This window comes from Gracilinanus agilis, chromosome 4, assembly GCF_016433145.1.
Source record: "Gracilinanus agilis isolate LMUSP501 chromosome 4, AgileGrace, whole genome shotgun sequence".
NCBI lineage: Eukaryota > Metazoa > Chordata > Mammalia > Didelphimorphia > Didelphidae > Gracilinanus > Gracilinanus agilis.
In genome coordinates, this window is record NC_058133.1 from 315,728,779 (window position 1) to 315,750,082 (window position 21,304).

Sequence of the window (21,304 nt, forward strand, 5' to 3'; positions counted from 1 at the left end):
CCCACCAGAGTTGATAAGAAAGGCAGAAGACTTGGGGAAGCTGCTCCCTTCCCCCTCTCCACCACACTGAGGACATTTTTTTCACTTCACCCATCCCTTTGCTCAGTAGCCCAACTTCTTCCTTCGCTGCCTGGGGTAAGGGAGTAGGGGAGAGTGGCAGGAGGTCTGGGGTGGTAGGGCATGGTCTTTAAAAGGTTAGCCATCACTGCTCTTTGGGTAAGCTACTTACAGTATCTTTCAGGATTTTTATAAGGATAAAATGAAATATTATGTGAACTACTTTGAAAACACTATAGTACTATGTAAATGTCAACTATTCTTTTTTCCAACCCTAAGGCCCTTTTAGGCATCAAATATCACTTCTGTCCAGCTCTGATTTTGGTTGTTTGCTTGATTCCATATCAAGACAAATCAATAAGCATTTATCAAGCACTTTTTATGTTCCTGTCTAGGACTACCATTTCCTGTCAGTGTCAGCACTCTTCATGGAGTTTTCCTTGTTTTAAAGTTGTTGGAAGGCTATCATATAGAAGAGAAATTGAACTCTTCCCTCCTCCCCCCCAACAAAAAGGAGCAATAAGATTTAGACTTGACTCAAAGAAGAATTTTTGGACAGATAAGAGTTATCTCAGAGTATATATAATAGTCTGATTGAGGAGGTAATGGATTTACTCTATTCAGAGATCTTCAAGACTGGACAAGCATTTATCCTATTTGAGATGAAGTAAATTCTTCTTAGGTATGGGTTGGACTGATAGTCCTCTTGTCTTTTCCTGCTGTTAAATTCTGTGATTTCACTTAAGTGATTCCTTGAACTTTGCCTCTTATGCTAGCTAAAACCTTGTATTTAAATGAAAGGCACCATGCAGATGGTTAAACTTAAATCTGCTGTTTTATTTCACATATATATTCCTAGCTTTTACCGCTAGACCAGTCTACTTTGACTAAGATTATAAAATAACTAACTTCATGATATCTTTAATCTTTTTGATTAAATCACAATGTCTCATTGCCTTTCATTCCAGAAGAAAATGAATAGTTTTTAAAATCTTTGACCTGCTCAGAGTAACCTAGAAAAATTTCCCAGCAACTGGTGTTTTCTTTCCTTATTATCTGTTTTGGAAAATTAGTCCAATTTCCTTGCCAATCTGAAGTGTTGTACCTCATATTCTTTGCATCTAGAAATTTGAATCATTGCAAGCCTTTATCATTGTTTTTCTCTCATTTTAGTTGGTAACTACATCTCTACCACATATTATCTTTCTAAGAATGGTATTTAGAGTTGAAAGGGACCTTATAGTTAATGTCTCACTTTTTTTTATGTATGTGGAAACTGAGAAATATAGAGTGATCCACCTAACAGAAAAGTAGTGGCTGAATTCACATTGAATTTGAGTTCTTTCTGTTGCACCATGATGCAGTTATATTCACTAGAAAAATAGCCTCACTAGAAAACTTTCATCTGAAGGGTGGAAGCTATATTCTGCATATCCAACTTATAGATTATATACTCTTACTATTATATTTTCAGCTCCCTTCAAATTCTTTACTGCATTCTTCAGTGTCCACTCTTTTGTCTTCATCTCCTAAGTTTCTTTGGTAAATTACTATAGCAGGACATTCTTTTTCATGCTGCCTCCTAATTTCTGCTAACTCATACATCTTGTTTGAGTCTCTTGATACTTGGTAGCTATAGAAATTGAGGTACAGGTTATATTGCATTCTTGATTTCACATAGGAAGTTTGTGACTAAGTCAGGACAAGCCTGGGTTGACTAAATTTTTTCTGCATTATTTTTCCTTATCCAAAAAATAAACTTTAACAAGAGTTGAAATATAAGACTGTCAACTAAAGGAGGGTAAAGTGAATTATAGTCAACCATTGTCATTAACTTCCATATAGTGACTTAATGAAATAAATTTACTGAAATGCTACTCAGTTAAAAGTTGCAATAGTGTGGTGTTTTGTTTTTTTTTCCAGGATCAGTACTTACATGGACGATGAGAGCTGAATTAAATAGGAAAAGAACAGGTTAGAATGCATTTGAGAAATTGCATGGTGCTTTCAATAATCTCAAACCAGTATTCCAAGGGAAATCATTAAGGAAATGTATGATTGGAAAAAAGACAATTTGTTGGTCATGTGGCAACAGGGGGAATATAGATGAATAACCATATGCAGCATTCACTAAATGTAAAAGATCTAGAGGAGGGCCTCCAGCACCTTGGATAGATCCTCTCTAAAGGCTCTATTCGAGAACATGGTCAAGAAGAATCTCACAGGGTAAAAAGGCATAAATAAGTTGTGATCTGAAGGAATGACAACTGCTTACAGAGATGAAGTCACATATTCATGTAAAGGCGGATTAAGCTGACTAGACTGCTGGAATTTAATGGATCCAAGAACCTTAAAATCTTTTAGTCATCAGTTATATATTAATTCCACTTCTACCACATTACATTTGCATGGTACACTATCTCACCTAATAATCCCCATAACAATGATGTAAGATAGGCAAAGTCTTGTCCCTGTTTTACAGATGAGGAAAACACAGTATCTTGTAGAAGAGGGCAGCTAGGTGGCCCAGTGGATGGAGTGGCTGGTCTGGAATGAGGAAGATTCATCTTCCTAAGTTAAAATTTGGCCTCAGGCACTTACTAGCTCTATGAACCTGGGCAAGTCACTTAACCCTGTTTGCCTTATCTATAAAATGAGCTGGAGAAGGGAATGGCCAGCCTCTCTTCAGTGTCTTTGCTAAGAAAACCCCAAATGGGTTCACTGAGGGGGTCAGATATGACTGAAAGCATAGAAAAACAATTAAACTTATAGAAAGGTTAAATGGGGAGCAGCTGGGTAACTCAGTGGTTTGAGAGCCAGACCTGGAGATGAGAAGTCCTAGGTTCAAATCTAGCCTCAGATACTTCCCAGCTGTGTGACCCTGGGCAAGTCACTTAACCCCCATTACCTAGCCCTTAACCACTCTTCTGCCTTGGAGCCAATGCACAGTATTGACTCCAAGACGGAAGGTAAGGGTTTTTATTTAAAAAAAGAAAAGAAAAGAAAAGAAAGGTCAAATGGATAGGAAGCAAATTCAGTCACTTTACCTCTCTGAGACTCAGGTTTCCATATTTGTAAAATGATTGAGGTTTGGTTAAATGACCTGAGGTTTCCTTTCCAGGTATTTTATTATATCCTTATAATAAAGAAAAAGAACAAGTGTAGTGGAACAACAGGGGGGGAAAAAACTAACTCAAAATTGTTAACTTCCAGCATGGACCTTCTTTGGGTATTCATAGCTGTTCTTCCTTTATTTTCTTTTGACCTATTTCTAATTCCTTAAAAGATTAATTTATTTTCTCAGGAGACAGTGTGGCTTAGTGAAAAGAGTTGAACTGGGAGTCGGAAATTTAGGTGCAAATCCTACTTCTGACACCAGCAACATGACCATGGCCAATTTACTTAGTTATTCTGAGCCTTAGTTTCCCCATTTGTAAAATGGGGATTATTTTACCTGTTATACCTACCTTATGCTTTGTCATTGGACTCAAATATAATCGTGGATATCTAAATGTTAGTTGTTATTATTTCCATCAGGTACATCAGGACCAAGGTAGTGGTTCATCTTTCTGATGAGGAGAAAGGTTTATGTTTGTAATATCTTTATCATTTTTCATCTATTTGCCATTCTTCCTAGTTTCAAATTGAAGTGCCCTGGATATGATCTGGCATTGGATTTCCATCCTTTCTGTTGACTTGTTTTTTCCTGCCACCTTTATGAAATCATTATTTCTTAATCTTTTATTGTCCTCTGTAAACTTTTACAAATAAGTTTATATTCTAAATTAATTTGTGGATGGTAGCTTGATCGCCATATTTCTTAACTTCACAAGAGTATCAATAATAACTCACTTGCTAATATTATTTCAGATCTTACTGCAGTGTTTGACTTATATCAGTTAAATTTCCTTAGGAAATGGTAATTGTCTCTAGTCAGTATTTATTCTTTTATCCGTTTCCCATTTTTTAGTGTTGAAAGTTTTTTAAACAGGCCAGGTTGTAGCCATCATAGTTACACATTGTATCATTCATCTAATTCACAGATACTAAAAGTTGAGGGTTAAAAGGAACCTCAGCAACTATCTAGTATAACCCCATACACTAAAGAAATCCTCATTATACCTCTTTTATTCACTTATTTTACATTTATTTTGGTCTGAGGGAAATTGAAAACAGCTACACATAGATAGACATGTCTAAATTATTTTATAAATGAATTTTATCAAACATTTAAAGTAAAATTAACAATATCATAGATGAGCAGTTGGAAAGAACCCCATAAAGTCAAATAGTCTAACTTTTTACAGATGAGGACATTTGAGACTCAAGAGTGTTGACTTGCCCAAAGTTATAGTTAGAAAATAGTATCCTGGATTTGAACCCAAGCCATCTGACTCCACATATAACACTTGCCATTGTATGATCCTACATAAACTTTTTAAATATAGAGGAACAAGACCATCTACTAAACAAAGGTGGCTCGTTTCCCAAATCAGAAATTACAGTCCAATATCACTATTGAATATTGATATGATAAATAATATACCAGCAAAGCAATTATAACAGCTTAACCAAAAAATGATTCATTGTGACCAAGTTGGATTCATAGCAACAATGTAAGGAAAGTTCAAAATTAGAAAATCAACTGGCATTAACCATATTAATGGAAAAACTGAAAACACGTGATTATAATGATAGATGCAGAAAAGTCTTTAATAAAATATAAAATGTTAAATACTGAAACATGGGAACAAAAGAACCTTGCTTTAACATGTTCTTAAGATTTATTTATGTAAAACCAAGTACTAACATTCTTTATAGTGATGAAACACTGGGAACTTCCCAGTTAGATCAGAAGCGAAGCAAGATTGCTCATTGTCACTATTGTTATTTAATATATTACTATAGCTTTCTAAGGCAGAAATAAAGAGGAAAGTATGACGGTAGTACTAGGCAAATTGAAAGACTGTGATTGGTTCCTGTGAAGAGGTGTAGAGATAGGAAGTGACTTGGAAAAGGGGGTATAAAAGATGAGACCCAAAAGAAGATTCATTCATTCCTGGTCTTTTGAGAGAGAATTGTGGATTGATTCCTTGGCTTTTTGGAGTCACTTTTCTCCTGGGAGTGACTAGAGCTGAAGGAAGAAGAGGCTTGCATTGGTGGAACCCTTGCTGAAGACACCACTGAGACTTTTGGCTGAAGAGACTACTGTGACTCCTTGTGTAGATCGGGACTGGAGGGAGCCCTTGCTGGGTGGTGAGCCACACTTCTTTTGATAGCAGTTATAGGGTATCTAGCTAGACAGTACTTTTTACTTCTTTCCTATCTTTCTCTCTTTTACTATATTTATATTAAACTAAATTGTTAAAAGCTACTAACAGCTATTTTGACAAGGATTAATTATTTTATAAATGGAGACTACAATCTCATTTTTTAACTCTTACATTTATTGGCAATCAATTTTAATTGTTACAATTGGCAAAATATAGTCAATTCTGTTTGTGAAAATAAATGATGCTTTATTTAGAATACCTTAGAATAAAAGCTAAAAAGTTAATTGGGACAATAGCTTAAGTTCACTGTACTATATATAGTTGGTGGGGAGGTGGTTTAGAGTCAGGACTTGGATCTAAATACCAGTTCTGACTCATACTGGCTGTTTGATCTTTGAAAGTTACTTATCTCCCTAGTGACCCTGGCAGCATGCTGAGTCTCTTTAAGTTGCTGAACAGTTATTGATCTGCATTTGTAGGAGTTTTCTTACACTGAAAGTACAGATTCAAAATCTTTCCCTTATAACTTCATCAAAGCAGCAGGAAAGACAATATATTCACAGAATTTGTCCTTAGTTCTCTATAATGCTAATAAAAATCAGGAAGATCTGGGAAAAGCTCAGAATCTAATCAAGATTTTTCTGGGTTATAAACTGATAGCTCTCCACCCCTGGGTAGGGAGAGCTCTAATGTGGACTGGAATAGCTAGAGCACATAGAGAAAGTTCCAAGACTAGCCCCCAATATTGCTTGTACCAGGTGTTACAGTGTTGGGGAAGATGAAGCACACTTGCAGAGCAAGCACTCACTCAGGAAGCTACTTGTTTCCCCTCTTCCTAGCATTTTTTCATTCCTTACCTCTCTGTCCAGCCGCCCAAAGCAAGCACTTTCTCCCGCAATGGGAGGTCTCACAATTAAAGGTTCACCAATCCTACTATAAAGGATTATTGGCTCTTTTCAAGTGACAGTAAAGTGTAATTTCAGAAAATTATATTTATGTATTTGGGGATGATAAGATTGAATTCCAGCTCTTCGGTTCTATGATTTAATTGTATAAATAACTTAATGGCAATAACTAAATTTACTAATTTACTAAACTAATTTACTAAATAACTTGATGGGATTTCTTAAACCCTGGTATAAGATATGGCATTCACTCTCAAGGAATTTATAAAGATGAGAGACCACTTACATAAATGAAGGGTAATCCTGCTTAGATTTCCTTCTTCAATTTGATATTACACACACATTTTGGCTTTGAGGAAATATTTAAATAATTATTTAAGAAAAAACATAGAAAAATAATAGGCTTACCAGAAAAATCCTGTGATGCACTTCAAAGAGAAAATTCAGTCCAACAAGTAGTTATTGAATGCCCACTACATATTGGTCACTATGCAAGGCACAGACAACAGATGAAAACAAAATTTACCTTCCTATAATATTCCTTCCATTTCTCTTCCCAAAGACCATCAACAAATAATACCCCTTACAAATAATAATAAAAGAGGAGAGGGGGAATTTTCCTTAAGTATAGTTTTCTACCTTTGCAAAGAAGTGGGATAATGATTTCTCAATTGTCTCATTTGAAGCCAAGCTTGATAATTATTTTTGTTTGTTTTGGCTAATTATACCTTTAATGAGATTATCAGAAGTTACTGGAAAATTGGTGATCTAGGCTGACTGGGAGGCGGGTCAATGGGACTTCCAATGGTATCCTTAGTACCCTATTAAGTTGATGGCTGTAGCCCATACAAAAGTAAGAGTCTTGCTGCATCAGTAGACCAGAGGCCTCCATCCACCAAGATTTATCTTATTCACAACTGTTAGATTCCTGGTTGGCCTGTCCAGAAGAGAAATAGGTCAATCACTTGAGCATTTGTTTAAAACTTAGTATGTATGACTGGGCTACCAGATTCTAAATTTGCCTTTTTATTTTCTTTCTATATATCTATATGTCTTTTGATCTGTATCTTTTATATTAGTTTTTAAATGAACTTAACAAACATGTACATTTCAGTTTACAAAGAATAAGATTATTTATGAAACTATTACTTTTTAAAAAAAAAATTTTTAATTGGGCAGCTGGGTAGCTCAGTGGAGTAGAGACAGGAGGTCCTAGGTTCAAACCCGGCCTCAGCCACTTTCCAGCTGTGTGACCCTGGGCAAGTCACTTGACCCCCATTGCCCACCCTTACCAATCTTAAAAAAAATTTTAAACATTTATTAATATTCATTTTTTAGAAAAGTTAACATGGTTACATGATTCATGCTCCTACTTTCCCCCCCTTTACCCCTCCCCCTCCCCCTGGCCGATGCGCATTTCCACTCGTTTTAACATGTGTATGAAACTATTACTTTTGATAGTTTTGTTTTTTTTTTTAAAACCCTTAACTTCTGTGTATTGGTTCCTTGGTCCACTGACTTTGCTGGTTGGGCCTAGAGGCCTAAGGGTTTGCCCTATGCTTTGAGGACATAATTGCAATACAAAACTTGAGTTTTAAAGGTAAACAATGAAAATGCATCACAAATGCTTGGAACCTCTTTACTAAGGTAAGGGTGGTGAACAGGACCTGTGAAGGGTCTAATAGGATGCCAGCCCTTCCATAAAATTAAGTATTTCTCACCACTTTTTTTCTCCATTTCACATAGATGCAAGTAATTCTTTTTTTTTTTTTTTAAACCCTTGTACTTTGGTGTATTGTCTCATAGGTGGAAGATTGGTAAGGGTGGGCAATGGGGGTCAAGTGATTTGCGCAGGGTCACACAGCTGGGAAGTGGCTGAGGCCGGGTTTGAACCTAGGACCTCCTGTCTCTAGGCCTGACTCTCACTCCACTGAGCTACCCAGCTGCCCCGATGCAAGTAATTCTTAAGAATCACTAAAGTTAAGCTTGTGAATGTTGAGGATTGACTATATATGCATATTTGAGTGATTTTTTTTTTTTATAGTTCTCAAACTCCTTGTTCTTATCTATTGATTTTGGGAGTGATTATTCTTCTTTAAATAGGTTTAAATTAGTTCCTTATATATTTAGAAAAGAAAACCTTATCAGTGAAATATGCACAGATTTGAGGTGGAATCATGAAAATATAGAAGTCAGAGACTCTTAACCCAAGTTCAGTTAAGTTGTTTTTCAAAATATTTTGATAACTTCATTTCAATATAATTGGTTTCTTTTATGATCCTTCATACTTTATTTTGTTTTATGCATTTAATAGCATTATGAGAAAGGCTTTGTCCATAAGTGGGGAACTGTCTGTTCTCATGGCCTGTCATCAAGACAGAAGAGTAGTAAGGGCTAGACAGTTTGGTTTAAGTGGCTTGCCTAGGGTCACTCTGCTAGTGTCTTAGGCCTAATTTGAATTCAGATCTTTCTGACTCTAGTCCTAGTGCTCTTATCTACCATGCCACCTCTTTAAAAAAAATACTATAGAAACAATTTTTAACAATTGTTATCTATTTTGTGATTCAGATTCTGTCCCCTTCCCCCCCCCAGGCATTAAATAGTCTGATATAGAATATATATATATTTCCATTTTCTTTGTGCCATGAAAGAAGACATAGAAAGCACATATAAGAAAAAACTCATGAAAGAAATAAAATGAAAAATGGAATACTTTGATCAACAATCAGACTGCAACAGTTCCTTCTTGGACTGTGTTAGCATTTTTCATCTTTAGTCCCTTGGAATTATCTTGGAATCTTGCATTGCTGATAATAGTGATTCTTCACAGTTGATCATTGATCAGTATTTCTGTTAACCAAATACAGTGTTCTCTAGGTTCTGCTTACTTCACTTTGCATCAGTTCATATAAATCTTTCCAGTTTTCCTGAACTCATTTTTTTCATCATTTCACATGGTACAATAGTATTCCATGACAATTATAAAACTATAACTTATTTAGCCATTCCCTGATTGATGGACATCCCTTCAGTTACAAAGCCACTTTGTTTTAAAAACTAAATTTTATTTTGATTTTTGTTCCTTATTCCCCTGTCTACTCATCATTAAGATTTTTTAAAATTACAAATATTTAAAGTCATGCAAAACAAATTCTCCCATTAGACATGTCAAAAAGTTTAAAAAAAATATGTTTCATTTTGCACTCTCGAATCCATCAGTTTTCTCTTTGGATGTGTACAGCATGTTTCATCATGACTTTTGGGATTGTGGTTGGATGTGTTGATCAGAGTTTTAAAGTCAAAGTTGATTGTCTTTACAATGTTATTGTATAAATCTTTCTCCTGATTCTGCTGACTTTGTGTCAGTTCATGTAAGTCTTCTTGGTTTCTTTGAAACCATACCCTTTATCATTTCATATAGCACAGTAGTATTCTTTCATATTCGTATACCATAACTTGTTCAGTCATTCCCTGTTTATGGACCCTCATTAGTATCCAATTTATTACCACAAAAAGTTGCCACAAGTACTTTTGTTCATATATGCCCATTTCTTCTATCTTCAATCTCTTCGAGGTATAGTTCTAATAGTGGTATCACTGGCTGAAAGGATATGCACAGTTTAATAGCTTTTGGGGCTTTGCTTTCCACAATGGCTGAACAGATTCTACCTACAATGCATCAATGTATCCACTTCAGCACCTGTCATTTTCCTTTTTTGTCAACTTTGCCATACTGGTAGATGTGAGATAGTAACCTTAGAATTTTTTCTTAATTTAAAAAATGTTTTTCCATGTTTACATATTTCATTTTCTTCCCCTCCCCTCTATCCTACCCCCCACTCCCAGATCCAATAAGCACTTCCACTGGGTTATATAAATGTTGTTAATTATACCTGCTTCCATATTATTTTTGCAATAGAGCAATCTTTTAAAACCAAAACCCCAAATCATACATTCATATAAACAAATAATAAGTCATTTGTTTTTCTTCCATGTTTCTACTCCCACAGTTCTTTCTCTTGATGTAGATAGAATTCTTTCTCATAAGGCCCTTGAGATTGTCTTGTATTAGCAAAGTCCATTACATTGGATTATTCCACAATGTTTCATTTTCTGTGTATGATGTCCTCCTAGTTCTGCTCATTTTACTCTGCATCAGTTACTGAAGGTTCTTCCCAGTTCATATGGAAATCCTCCATTTCATCATTCCTTAAAGCACAATAGCATTCCATCACCATCATATACCACAGTTTGTTCAGCCATTCCCCATTTGAGGGATAACCCCTCATTTTCCAATTTTTTGCCACCACAAAGAGCACGGCTATGAATATCTTTGTACAAACATTTTCCATTATGTCTTTAAGGGTACAAACCTAGTAGTGGCTTTGCTGGATCAAGGAGTATGCATAGAATTTTTTTAAAATTTTTATTTTGAATATTTTCTCCTAGTTACATATTTTATGTTCTTTCCCTCTAGAATTTTTTTTAAACCCATAACCTTCCATCTTAGAATCAATACTGTATAATGGTTCCAAGGCAGAAAAGTGGTAAGGGCTAGGCAGTGGGAGTGTAACTTGTCCAAGTTAATACAGCTAGAAAGTATCTGAGTCAAATTTGAACCCAGGACCTGGACCTGGCTCTTAATCCACTGAAATTAGTTTTCTCCTTTATCATTCCACCAAAGGTACACTCTAGAGTTATTAATGATTTCAATCTCTCTCATCTCTCTCTGAAACCCTTATCTTCTGTCTTAATATCAGTTCTAAGACATAGGCAGTTGGGGTTAAATGACTTGTCCAGAGTCACACAGTTAAGAAGTGTCTGAGGCCATATTTGAATCCAGGTCCTCCCATCTTCAGATCTGATGCTCTATCCATTGTGCCACCCAGCTACTCTGTAACCCACAATGGCCATTTCTCAATCCTCATCTTTCTTGAGCTCTCTTCAGACACTGTTTAACCACCTTTTCTTCCTAGATGGGCTTTTATCTCCAGATTTTCGGAATACTATTCTTCCTTTTCAGTCTCCTTTACTGGATTCTTATCTCCCTAGTTCTAACCTTAGGTGTCCTACAGCGTTCTTGTCCTAGCCTCCTCTTGCCTGTCTACTCTTTTTCACTTGGTAATCTTATTGGCTCCTGTGGATTTAATTGCCATTTCTATGATGGAGACTTAAATCTACCTATCCTATCCCAACTTCTGCTGTGTTCTAGTCTTGCATCTTCAACTGCCTTGCAAACATTCCAAATTTGATGTCTAGTAGATATCTTAAACTCAACATGTCCAAAATAGAACTCATTCTCTTTCTCCTTAAACTGCCCCCCTTCCCCTTCCCATCTGGCCTATTTCCTTCAAGAGCAACAACATCCAGTCCCTCAACCTAGGAGTTATCCTTAATTTTTCACTATCCCCTTCTCCCCTACCCCATATTAAAGTTGTTACCAAGGCCTATAGATTTCACTTCTTAGACCTCTTCCCTTTCCTCCTGACTTAATTTAGCTACCACCCTGGTGTAGGCCTTCCACTTCATAACTAGACTGTTGAAGTGTATGGCTACTTCAAGTCTCTCCAAACTCCAAGGCATCTTTCATTCAGCCACTCATGAATTTCCTCATGTGTGTTTTTCCTTGTCACCTTGTCACCTTCCTTCTTAGTAATCTTAAGGAGCTCCCTATTGCCTCCAAGATTGAATATAAAATTCTCTTGGAAGTTTAAAGCCCTTCATTAACCTAGAGTCCCCTCCTATCTTTCCAGTATTCTTACTCCTTAATACTTACCATGTACTCTTTGATCTAGCCATTGGCCTCCTTTTTAGGTTGAGTTCCAAATTGCTTTCCCAAATGGCTTGGCCATTTCATAGTTCCACTGATTAATGAGTTTGTCTTCCTTCAGTCCCTTTAACTACTGTCATTTTCCTTTTGTCATCTCTATTAGTCTGAAAGCTGTGAGGTAAGATTTTAGCGTTACTTTAATATGTATTTTTCTAACTTAGTAATTTGAAGCATTTTTCTTATGCTTATTTATAGTTTGCCAGTCTTCTTTTGAGACTTCCTTGTTCATATCCTAGTTGAATTGGATCTCTGTCTATTTTTGGTGCCAGACCTTTATGAGAAAAACTTGATGAAAATATTTTTTTCCCACAATTAATGATTTCCCTTTTTAATTTTGCCTTAATTTTTTGTTCAAAAGCTTTTTAAATTTTATCTATTACTAGGTCTCATTAGTGAATAATGAATGAATTCTGTTAAGTGGTTGCATATATTCAAGTTCATACTATTCTAAGTTAAAATTATGAAAATATGGTCATTGATTCCAGCCTAATGGTTACGGAGTTGGAATTTGAATAATTCAACCATTTTTTTCTCACTAATTACTACATAAAATTGTATATTTTATCTTCTGTAATAATCTGTTGTTCAGTCACGTATACTTCCGTCCATGTGTACAAGTTATATGCCTCCTTGCTATCTTAATTTGTTTATGCATATCACTTTATATCTAATTTATGTATCTAATTGGAAATTGCTTTGGTATATTGTGTGAGATATTCTAAACCTAATTTCTGCCAGTTTTCCTAGTAGTCTTTAATGAATAGTAAAGCCTTAGTAGTTAGGAGTCCAAGTTTTATTTAGCACTATGGTACAATGCTAATTTATTTCTGTACATTATATACCTGATCTGTTCCACTGATTAATTTTTTTCTTTTTGCCAATACCAAAGAGTTTGAGTTTTGATGATTATTCCTTTGTGGTAAAATTTGAGATCTGGTACTGCTAGCCTCCCTAACAATTTCATTTATTTATTTATTTACTTGCTTATATATTTATTTATTTTTCGGTTTTCCCCTTATAAGTCTTGATTTTATTTTTATTTATTTTTTTTTTTGAGATGAATTTCCTTAAAAATTTTCTAGTCCTATAAAATAAGTTCCTGGAAGCTTAATAGGTTTGGTACTAAGTGACTAATTTGAGTAGTAGAATCATCTTTATTATCTGGTAGCAATTAATTTTCTTCAGTTATTTGTTTTTGTAGAGTATTTTGTACTTGAATGTATATATAAATGTGCGTATATCTTTCTTTGTGGGCTTGGTAGTTATATTCCCAAGTATTTTATACATTTATTCACAAATATTTTGTACATTCTGGAGTTCTTATGAATGGAATTTCTATTTCAGTTTTTTGATAGTATTCAGAAAACCTGATAAGTTTCAATTAATTTTACTTGAATTTTCAAGTTTCTCTAAGCCAGCAGTTCTCAATTTTTTTAGTGTTAGGAATACTTTACGTTCATAATTAATGAAGACTTGTATTTATTGCATTCTAAGTTAAAATTGATTAAATTTTAGTTTATTAATTATTTTAAATAATAAATCCAATATGTTAACATAAATAAAATTTTTGTAAAAAGCAGTATTTTCCAGAACAAATATTTAGTGAGTAGAGTAGTATTGTTTTACATATTTTAGCAAAAATGTCTGGCTTAATATAAAAATGTTGAATTTCTTACCAGCTTCTGTATTCAATGTGTTTTGCTTTGGTTGAAGTATATGAAGAAAATTGGCTGCTCAGACAAGTATTTGGAAAAAAAGAGTATTTTCATGGACAAATAATGTCACAGTGTTGTCATAAGTAGTTTTGACTTTGTAGATGCTCTTGGAGGTCTTTGATGCTCTAAAACAGTGATAGTGAACCTTTTAGAGACTCTATGCCATGTACTACCCCCAGGGTCCATATGCCCTGCCCCCTCCCTCTTGAGTGCTTGGAGCACTCCCCTTACCCCCCACAGGGGGAATAAGTGCTTACATTGGGCTATTAGGCAGAGAGATTGGGGGTGGGGTGAAAAAAATGTCATAAGGCACAGTGGAGAAGGGGAGAGGGGAACAGCTACACCTAAATTACCTCTGCCTTTCTAGTAACAAAAGGGGGTGGTGGTTTGCATGCACATAGAGTATGCCACCATTGGCACCCATGTCATAGGTTCGCCATCACTGCTGTAAAACATATCATTTGCAAAGACTGATGTAGTTGCTTCATCTTATGCTTATTTCCTCAAATCATTTTTCTCTTTATTATAGCTAGCTAGCATTTTTAGCAATATGAAATAATAGTAATGATAATAGACATCTTTGTTTTATCCTGAGCTTATTGGAGAAATATCTAACATTTATTTCCATTACATATAATTATGTCCCTTCATATGCTATTTATCATATTAAAGAAAGGTCCGTTTATTATATTCTGTATTCTTTTTTGGTGTTTTTCACAGAAATGAGTGTTGTATTTAATCAAAAGGTCTTTTTTCAGTGTCATTCAACCATTCGCCACGCATTTATTAAGTATATATTTTGTGCTGTACCCTGGAGATAGTAATACAATAAAAATCTCTAATCTCTAGGAGTTTACATTCTAATGAAGAAGACAACAAGGGTTCTCTCTCTCTCTCTCTCTCTCTCTCTCTCTCTCTCTCTCTCTCGTACTTATATACAAAAACTATATAAATAAGTACAAAGAAACTGCAGAGTAGTTTAGGAGAGAGGATAGAATGCATTAGCAGCTGGGGAGGAATTGGGCAAGATAGAAGATACCTTGAAAAAAACATGATTATATATGATGCAGAATGTTATAAAGGAATGAATTCTTCTATATTCCTTCCCCCCCCCCCCCCCAGTTTTTGTCTTAGTGCAGTTTATCTGGATTTTGTTCATCCACTAAGCCCCATTGTTTTATATATGACTTAATTGTGGGGTACTTAGCATGGGCTTCCATAGTAGTATAGTCCCTTTCCCAGAACCTGCTCTCTGTTGACTCTTTTGCTAGAGAGAAGAATGTGTCACCATGTTGCCATTGTTCACACTCTCATAGGTTTTAGGGGCAATCTTGTTGTAGGGAGGAATAGTCCTTCTGTATGTCACTTGTAGTTTCTGAGCTCTCCTACTGAAATGCTGCCCATTTCTTTAGAAAATCCGTTGTTCACAAAGAAGATACTATTAACTCAGGTTTATTTTTTTTCCTTCTGAACTTATTGTGCATTTCTATACACAAAGCCAAACACATAGTGAATCATCGATTAAGCTATGAATCTTGATTTTATACTTTTTTACATTTTTGAAAGTATAAAATAAACTCTGCATGTTATTTTAAACTATTCTGCTTCTCTGTGCTTTCATCAGAACTTCCCTTAAGTACATTTAAAAAATATTTCAGCTACTAGCTTTTAAAATAATTTTTATTGATATATTTTTTAACCTTTACCTTTCACCTTGGAATCAATACTATGTATTGGTTTTAAGGAAGCAGAGTGGTAAGACCTAGGCAATGGGGGTAAGTGACTTGCCCAGTCACACAATTAGGAAATCTGAAACCAGATTTAAACCTAGGACCTTCTGTCTCTAGGCCTGGATCCACTGAGCTACCTAGCTGCTCCCTATTGATTTTTTTTTTTAAGGTCACTGGAATTCTCTTTAATTCCTTCCTAGCTATCCCATATAATATAATTTTTAAGAAAAAGGAAATAGAAAATAATTTACAAAACCGACTAATGCATGGGAAAAGTCTGAAAATGAATGCAATATTCTATACCTGCAGACCTCCCACTTCTGCAAAGGAGTAGGGTAGGATGTCTTCTCATATCTTCTTTGTAGCCATGCTTGTTCTTTGTAATTTTGCAAATCATTAATCATTTTAGCAAGACCTGAAATTTTCCATTCACTTAAAAAAAAACCCTTACATTCTGACTTGGAGTTAATATTATGCAGTGGTTCTAAGACAGAAGCGCAGTGGGAATTAGGTAATGAGGATTAAGCCCAGGGTCACACAACTAGATGGTGTCTGCCATTAGATTGAAACCAGGAACTCCCATCTCTATTTAGGTCTGGCTTTCAATCCACTTAGCCACCTAGCTGTCCCCAACAGACACTTAAAAAAATTTTAACATGTGAATATGGTTTTTGATAATCGTTCTGACATTTTTTGATTCATATTTTCTATCTCCTACCCCTGCCCATGACAGCAGATAATATAATTGTACATTTGTTCATACATTGCATATTTCCATGTTTATCATGTTGTGAAAGAAGACATATCTCTTACACTTTTGAAAAAACTCATGGACTGAAATAAAGAATGGTATGCTTCAGTCTGCAATCAGTTCCTTCTGTGGCTGTGGACTGCCTTTTTCATGAGTCCTTTGAAGTTGTCCTAGATCTTAACATTGTTTTTTGTTTGTTTTTTAAAGATTTTTTTTTAAAAAAGATTAACATTGTTGATAATAATGAAATCATTTACAGTTGATCATTATACATTATTGCTGTTACTGTGTGCAGTGTTCTCTTGGTTCTGCTCATTTCACTTTTCATCACTTTATATAAGTCTTTCCAGGGTTTTTGTGATCTTGTTTGTCATTTCTTAAGGTATACTAATATTCCATTATAATCATGTTCAGTCATTCTCCAATTGATGGATGACACTTCAGTTTCCAGTTCTTTGCCACCACAAAAAGAGCTGCTATGAATTCTTTTGTAGAAATAGATCCTTTCCCCCTATCTTTGATCTCTTTGGGATATAAGATTTAGTAGTGGTATTACAAGGATTGCGCAATTTTTATTGTTTCATTATTACTTCCATATTTCCTCTGCAGTTGTGATTGGTCATTGCTCTTTCAAAATTGAGTCGTTATATAAATTATTTATTCCTTGTTCTGCTTACTTCATCTGCTTTTTTTTTTAATGCCAGTCTTCCCAGAATTCTTAGAATGTTTAGTGTTTATATAGGTTTTTGAGTTTTACAAAGTGCTTTTTATTATCTCATTTGATTTTCACTACTATACTTAGAGGTAGGTGCTGTTATCTCCATTCTATAGATAAGAAAACTAGGTTGAATGACATTTGTGACTTGCTTAGGGTCATTCAGATAGGGAATTTTTGAGTCATTATTTGAACTTAATCTTCCAGAGTACATTTCAGGGATCTCTCTGTTGCTTCACATATCTGCCTCTGAAACTATCTCCTATATCATTTGTTGCATCTCCATAGAATCCATTCATATACCGTAGTTTGTTCAACCATTCGCCAGTTGATGGAGACTTCCATATTTTCCAGTTCTTTGCTATTAACAAAATGGACTATGATACATATTTTCAGATGTGTGGGTCCTTTTCCTCTTTTATCTTCGGGATATAGGTCTGGTAATGGTGTCACTGGGCTAAAGGGCTGTTAACACAGAATAGTATCTTTGGATGGACATAATTCCAAATTATTTTCCAAATTTGCTATACCAACCAATGTGTCTTTTTTCCTGTAGTCCCTCCCTTTTTTTCTTGTCAGCTTTGCCCATCTGTTGGGTGTGAATGAGATCAAATTTCAGTTGCTTTGATTTTCATTTCTCTAATTACTGTTGATTCGGAGCATTTTTTAATATGGTTATTGCTATAGGCTTTATTAAAAAAAAAGAAAAAAGAAAGTTATATTTACTCAAAAGTATAAAACCAAATTTTTTTCTTAATATTTTTGGGTCTTATATGAACAGGTTAGGAGATATGAGTGAATTATGGTAGAAATTTTATGTCATACTTGACCAGTCTTGTGGAAAGTATAATTTTGGTCATCATTATGAGGTTAAAGGTTCGTTCTTATTTACTCATTTTTCCTAATTATAGGTAGAGAAGTTGGGGTACCTTCTTAAACTTTAATTCTTGCTTGATATTGTTCTCAGTTTATTTTTTGGGTCTGAGGGCTGAGAACTCTGGGAGCTCCCCCTCTCCCTGCTGATTCAGTTGACTCTTGATGCCATGGCTTATCTCAATCTGAACTTGATCAGATCAGGGGCTGATCAAATTCTAGCCCCAGGTTTAAGCACAAGTTTTTGTTCCTCCTGTGGAGTTGATCCAATCAGGTACACCCTTGATTTCCCTGTCTTGGAGCTCCTCCTTGAAGTTTAGGCAGAAAGATCAGTACTTAGTATATTATCAGCCTTAGTATATTATCAGTACTTAGTATATTATGTTCTATGTCCTTATCCCAAGTCCACACTGGAAATCCTGGCTTCCCTCTGGGCCCACTTCAGCTCAGACTGCCCTTGGTTGGGATTTCTGGACTTCTACACAGATTTGAAATTTCAAGGGTTGTGGATTAGTTCGTACCACTGTTTGCCCAGGCAGGATCTCAGGGTCTGAATGTTACCTTGGATTTAAGTTCCAAACCTGGGACAGCAGATGGGATGGGAGGAGATGACTTGCTCTTCTTTCCTTGCTATAGCCTTTTGCTGGCTCAGGTTTCCTCTCACCCCAGATCCTCAGATGACCTCTGCCTACCTTTTGGGCTTTTCTTTTCTTGAAAGTTGTTTCATTCTGTCTCCTTGTTATTTCTTTCACTCCTGTATTCACTTTGTGGTGATATTTTAATCTTAATCAGAGAGGACATGAAGTTGGTATAGTTTACTCTTCATCTTGGCTCTGCCTCCAGAAAACCCTAAAGGTTTACTCTTAAAGACTATATCAGCTGAGTATAAGCTCTGGCAAGTTCTACTGAATTGGATAGGTTCTGAGTCAGGGTGTTTCTGTTCTTGAGGAGCCAGGTTATTTATTTAAAATGTATATTTTATTTTCACAATTACATAGAATAACAATTTTCAACATGCAAAATTATAAGATCCTAATTGTCTCCCTCCCTCACTTCCCCCCTCCAGAACATAATCAGCAGTTTGATCTGGGTTATACATGCGTTATCATGCAAAGCTTATTTCCATATTGGTCATTGTTATAAGAATACTCAAAAACCCAAAACTTCCAAATTAAAACAGGTTACTTTATTTTTAAAGAAGTTCATTATTAGAATGTGTTGACTATCACTTCTTTTTTGTTTTTGTTCACAACAAAGCAGCTATGCAAAAGTAGACATTTATAAAACACTGCCAATAGAAAGAATAATCTCACCAGTTAAGTCCCTGCTCTAACTGATATGATAAATAGGAACTCTTTTGTAAGAAGTCTTTAAGAAAATTTTTCTTAAAGGGGCTTATAGTTTGAGGAAACAGAATGAAACACTAAAGAAAGGTTCTGTCCCATTTTAGCTGACTTTTTTTCCCCTCTCTTATCTTTCTCTGCCTTCATCTATTTATTTATTTATTCATTCAGCCATTTATTTATTTATTTATTCGTGCATTCATTCATTCATTTATTTGTTTTAATAGCAACATTCATGCTTATTCCACAAAATTAGGAGAGGGAGGACCAAAATACTTTACACATACAGAGGCATGATCAGGAGAAATAACAACCTAGATGAATTCATCTTTCAGTAAATTAGGAAAAATTAAATGTGCACTATTTAGCAAGAGCTACTGGAATTAATACCATGCTTTCTAATAACAGCCAAAAGACACAACCTTGGGGCTTTGGTTTAGCCAACTTTTAAGAAACTTTTCCTCCCAAAAATTCTTTTCCTTTATATCTTGTATAAAAGAGAACGGGAAGGGAAATGTCTAAAATATAAGCAAAACGGCAGGGGAAAGGAGGAAAGGACCTAGAAAAGCACACACTGATTTCACATTGATTTGTTCTATTCTTTTAAGGATTTATTTCAATTTATTTTCATTTCAGCTTTGGCTAGATCACAGTTCAAGAAAGATGGAGGATTTAAAAATAATTGGAGCTTCGATGATACAGAAGAAAGTGAAGGAGATACAGAAAAAGAGTAAGAATATTTTTCTTAGACTTTTTTGAAAGATAAAATGTTTTAAATATAAGTTTGTTCCTTTTCCTATTCAGTATCTAAAAAAATTTTTTTTTCCTTTAATTAGACATGCAGTTCATCAAACATGTACTATTTCTGAAGCAAATATAATTTTTAAGGAGAAAAGGTTGACATTCTGCCAGGCAATTTGGAACTATGCCCAAAGGGCTTTAAAAGAATGCATATCCTTTGATCCAGCAATATCACTACTAGGTTTGTGCCAAAAGACATAATAATGAAAAATGTTGTATGAAAATATCTATAGCCATGTTCTTTGTGATGGCAAAAAATTGGAAAATGAGAGGGTGTCTCTCATGGGGAATGGCTGAACAAATTGTAGTATATGATGGTGATGGAATATTGTTGTACTCTAAGGAATGATGAACTGGAGGATTCCCATATGAACTGGAAGAACTTCCAGGAACTGATGCAGAGTAAGATGAGAAGAGCCAAGAGAACATTATACACAGTGAAACATTGTGGAATAATCCAATGTAATGGACTTTGCTAATACAAGACAATCTCAAGGGACTTATGAGAAAGAATGCTATCTACATCAAGAGAAAGAACTGTGGAAGTAGAAACATGGAAGGAAAACAAATGATTTATCATTTGTTTATATGGATGTATGTTTTGGGGTTTTGATTTTAAAAGATTGCTCTATTGCAAATGAATAATATAGAAATAGGTATAAGTGATAACATTTGTATAACCCAGTGGAAGTTGCTTATTGGATCTGGGAGTGGGGGGGTAGGATAGAGAGGAGGGGAAGAAAATGAAATATGTAAACATGGAAAAATATTTTAAAAATTAAAAAAGAATAAAAGGTTGATTGCCCTTCTGGAGGGCATCTATATGGGACAGAGAGGGTGAGGAAGTTATGGATAGTGGTTGAAAGAAAAAAAACAAAATTATAGAAGGAAAAGAGCATCAATAAAGTTTTTTTTAAGTGCACAAAAGAAAACAAGTTTAAAAAGAGATTCAGATAATCTAAGCAGTTTTGTCATTAATATGTTGAATATAATACTTATTTTAAAATTATAAGGACCAGAAGTTCACAGTTTCATATACACTCTTTTCTGTTATTTATATATTGAAAATTTTATTAAAAAGTAATTCAAACACATTGTCTTTTAGTACAATTCTGTTTCAAATCTGTCTGCCTCTATCAGTAGGAAGTTGACCTGAAGTTGTCTAATATGAAGAGTCTTGTATTAAAAGTTTTTCAGTTTAAATTGTGGCCAGTTTTAATGTTCACGTTGTTTTTAATGCCAGAGTTATGTGAAGAAATGTTTATTGTTTTTAAAAATTCCAGCCAAGCAATTAATAAAAATTTTTTAAAA

At 34.8% G+C, this 21,304-nt stretch overlaps 1 protein-coding gene across 1 annotated transcript in view; it reads left to right on the plus strand.

Annotated features, from left to right (window-relative positions):
• Positions 1-21,304, plus strand: part of SENP6 (SUMO specific peptidase 6) — a 92,872-nt gene that overhangs the window by 4,418 nt on the left and 67,150 nt on the right. The window contains 2 exon segments of the mRNA XM_044676118.1: positions 1,981-2,031; positions 19,829-19,922. Coding sequence (XP_044532053.1) covers positions 2,001-2,031; positions 19,829-19,922 — 125 coding nt within the window. The 5' untranslated portion in view covers positions 1,981-2,000.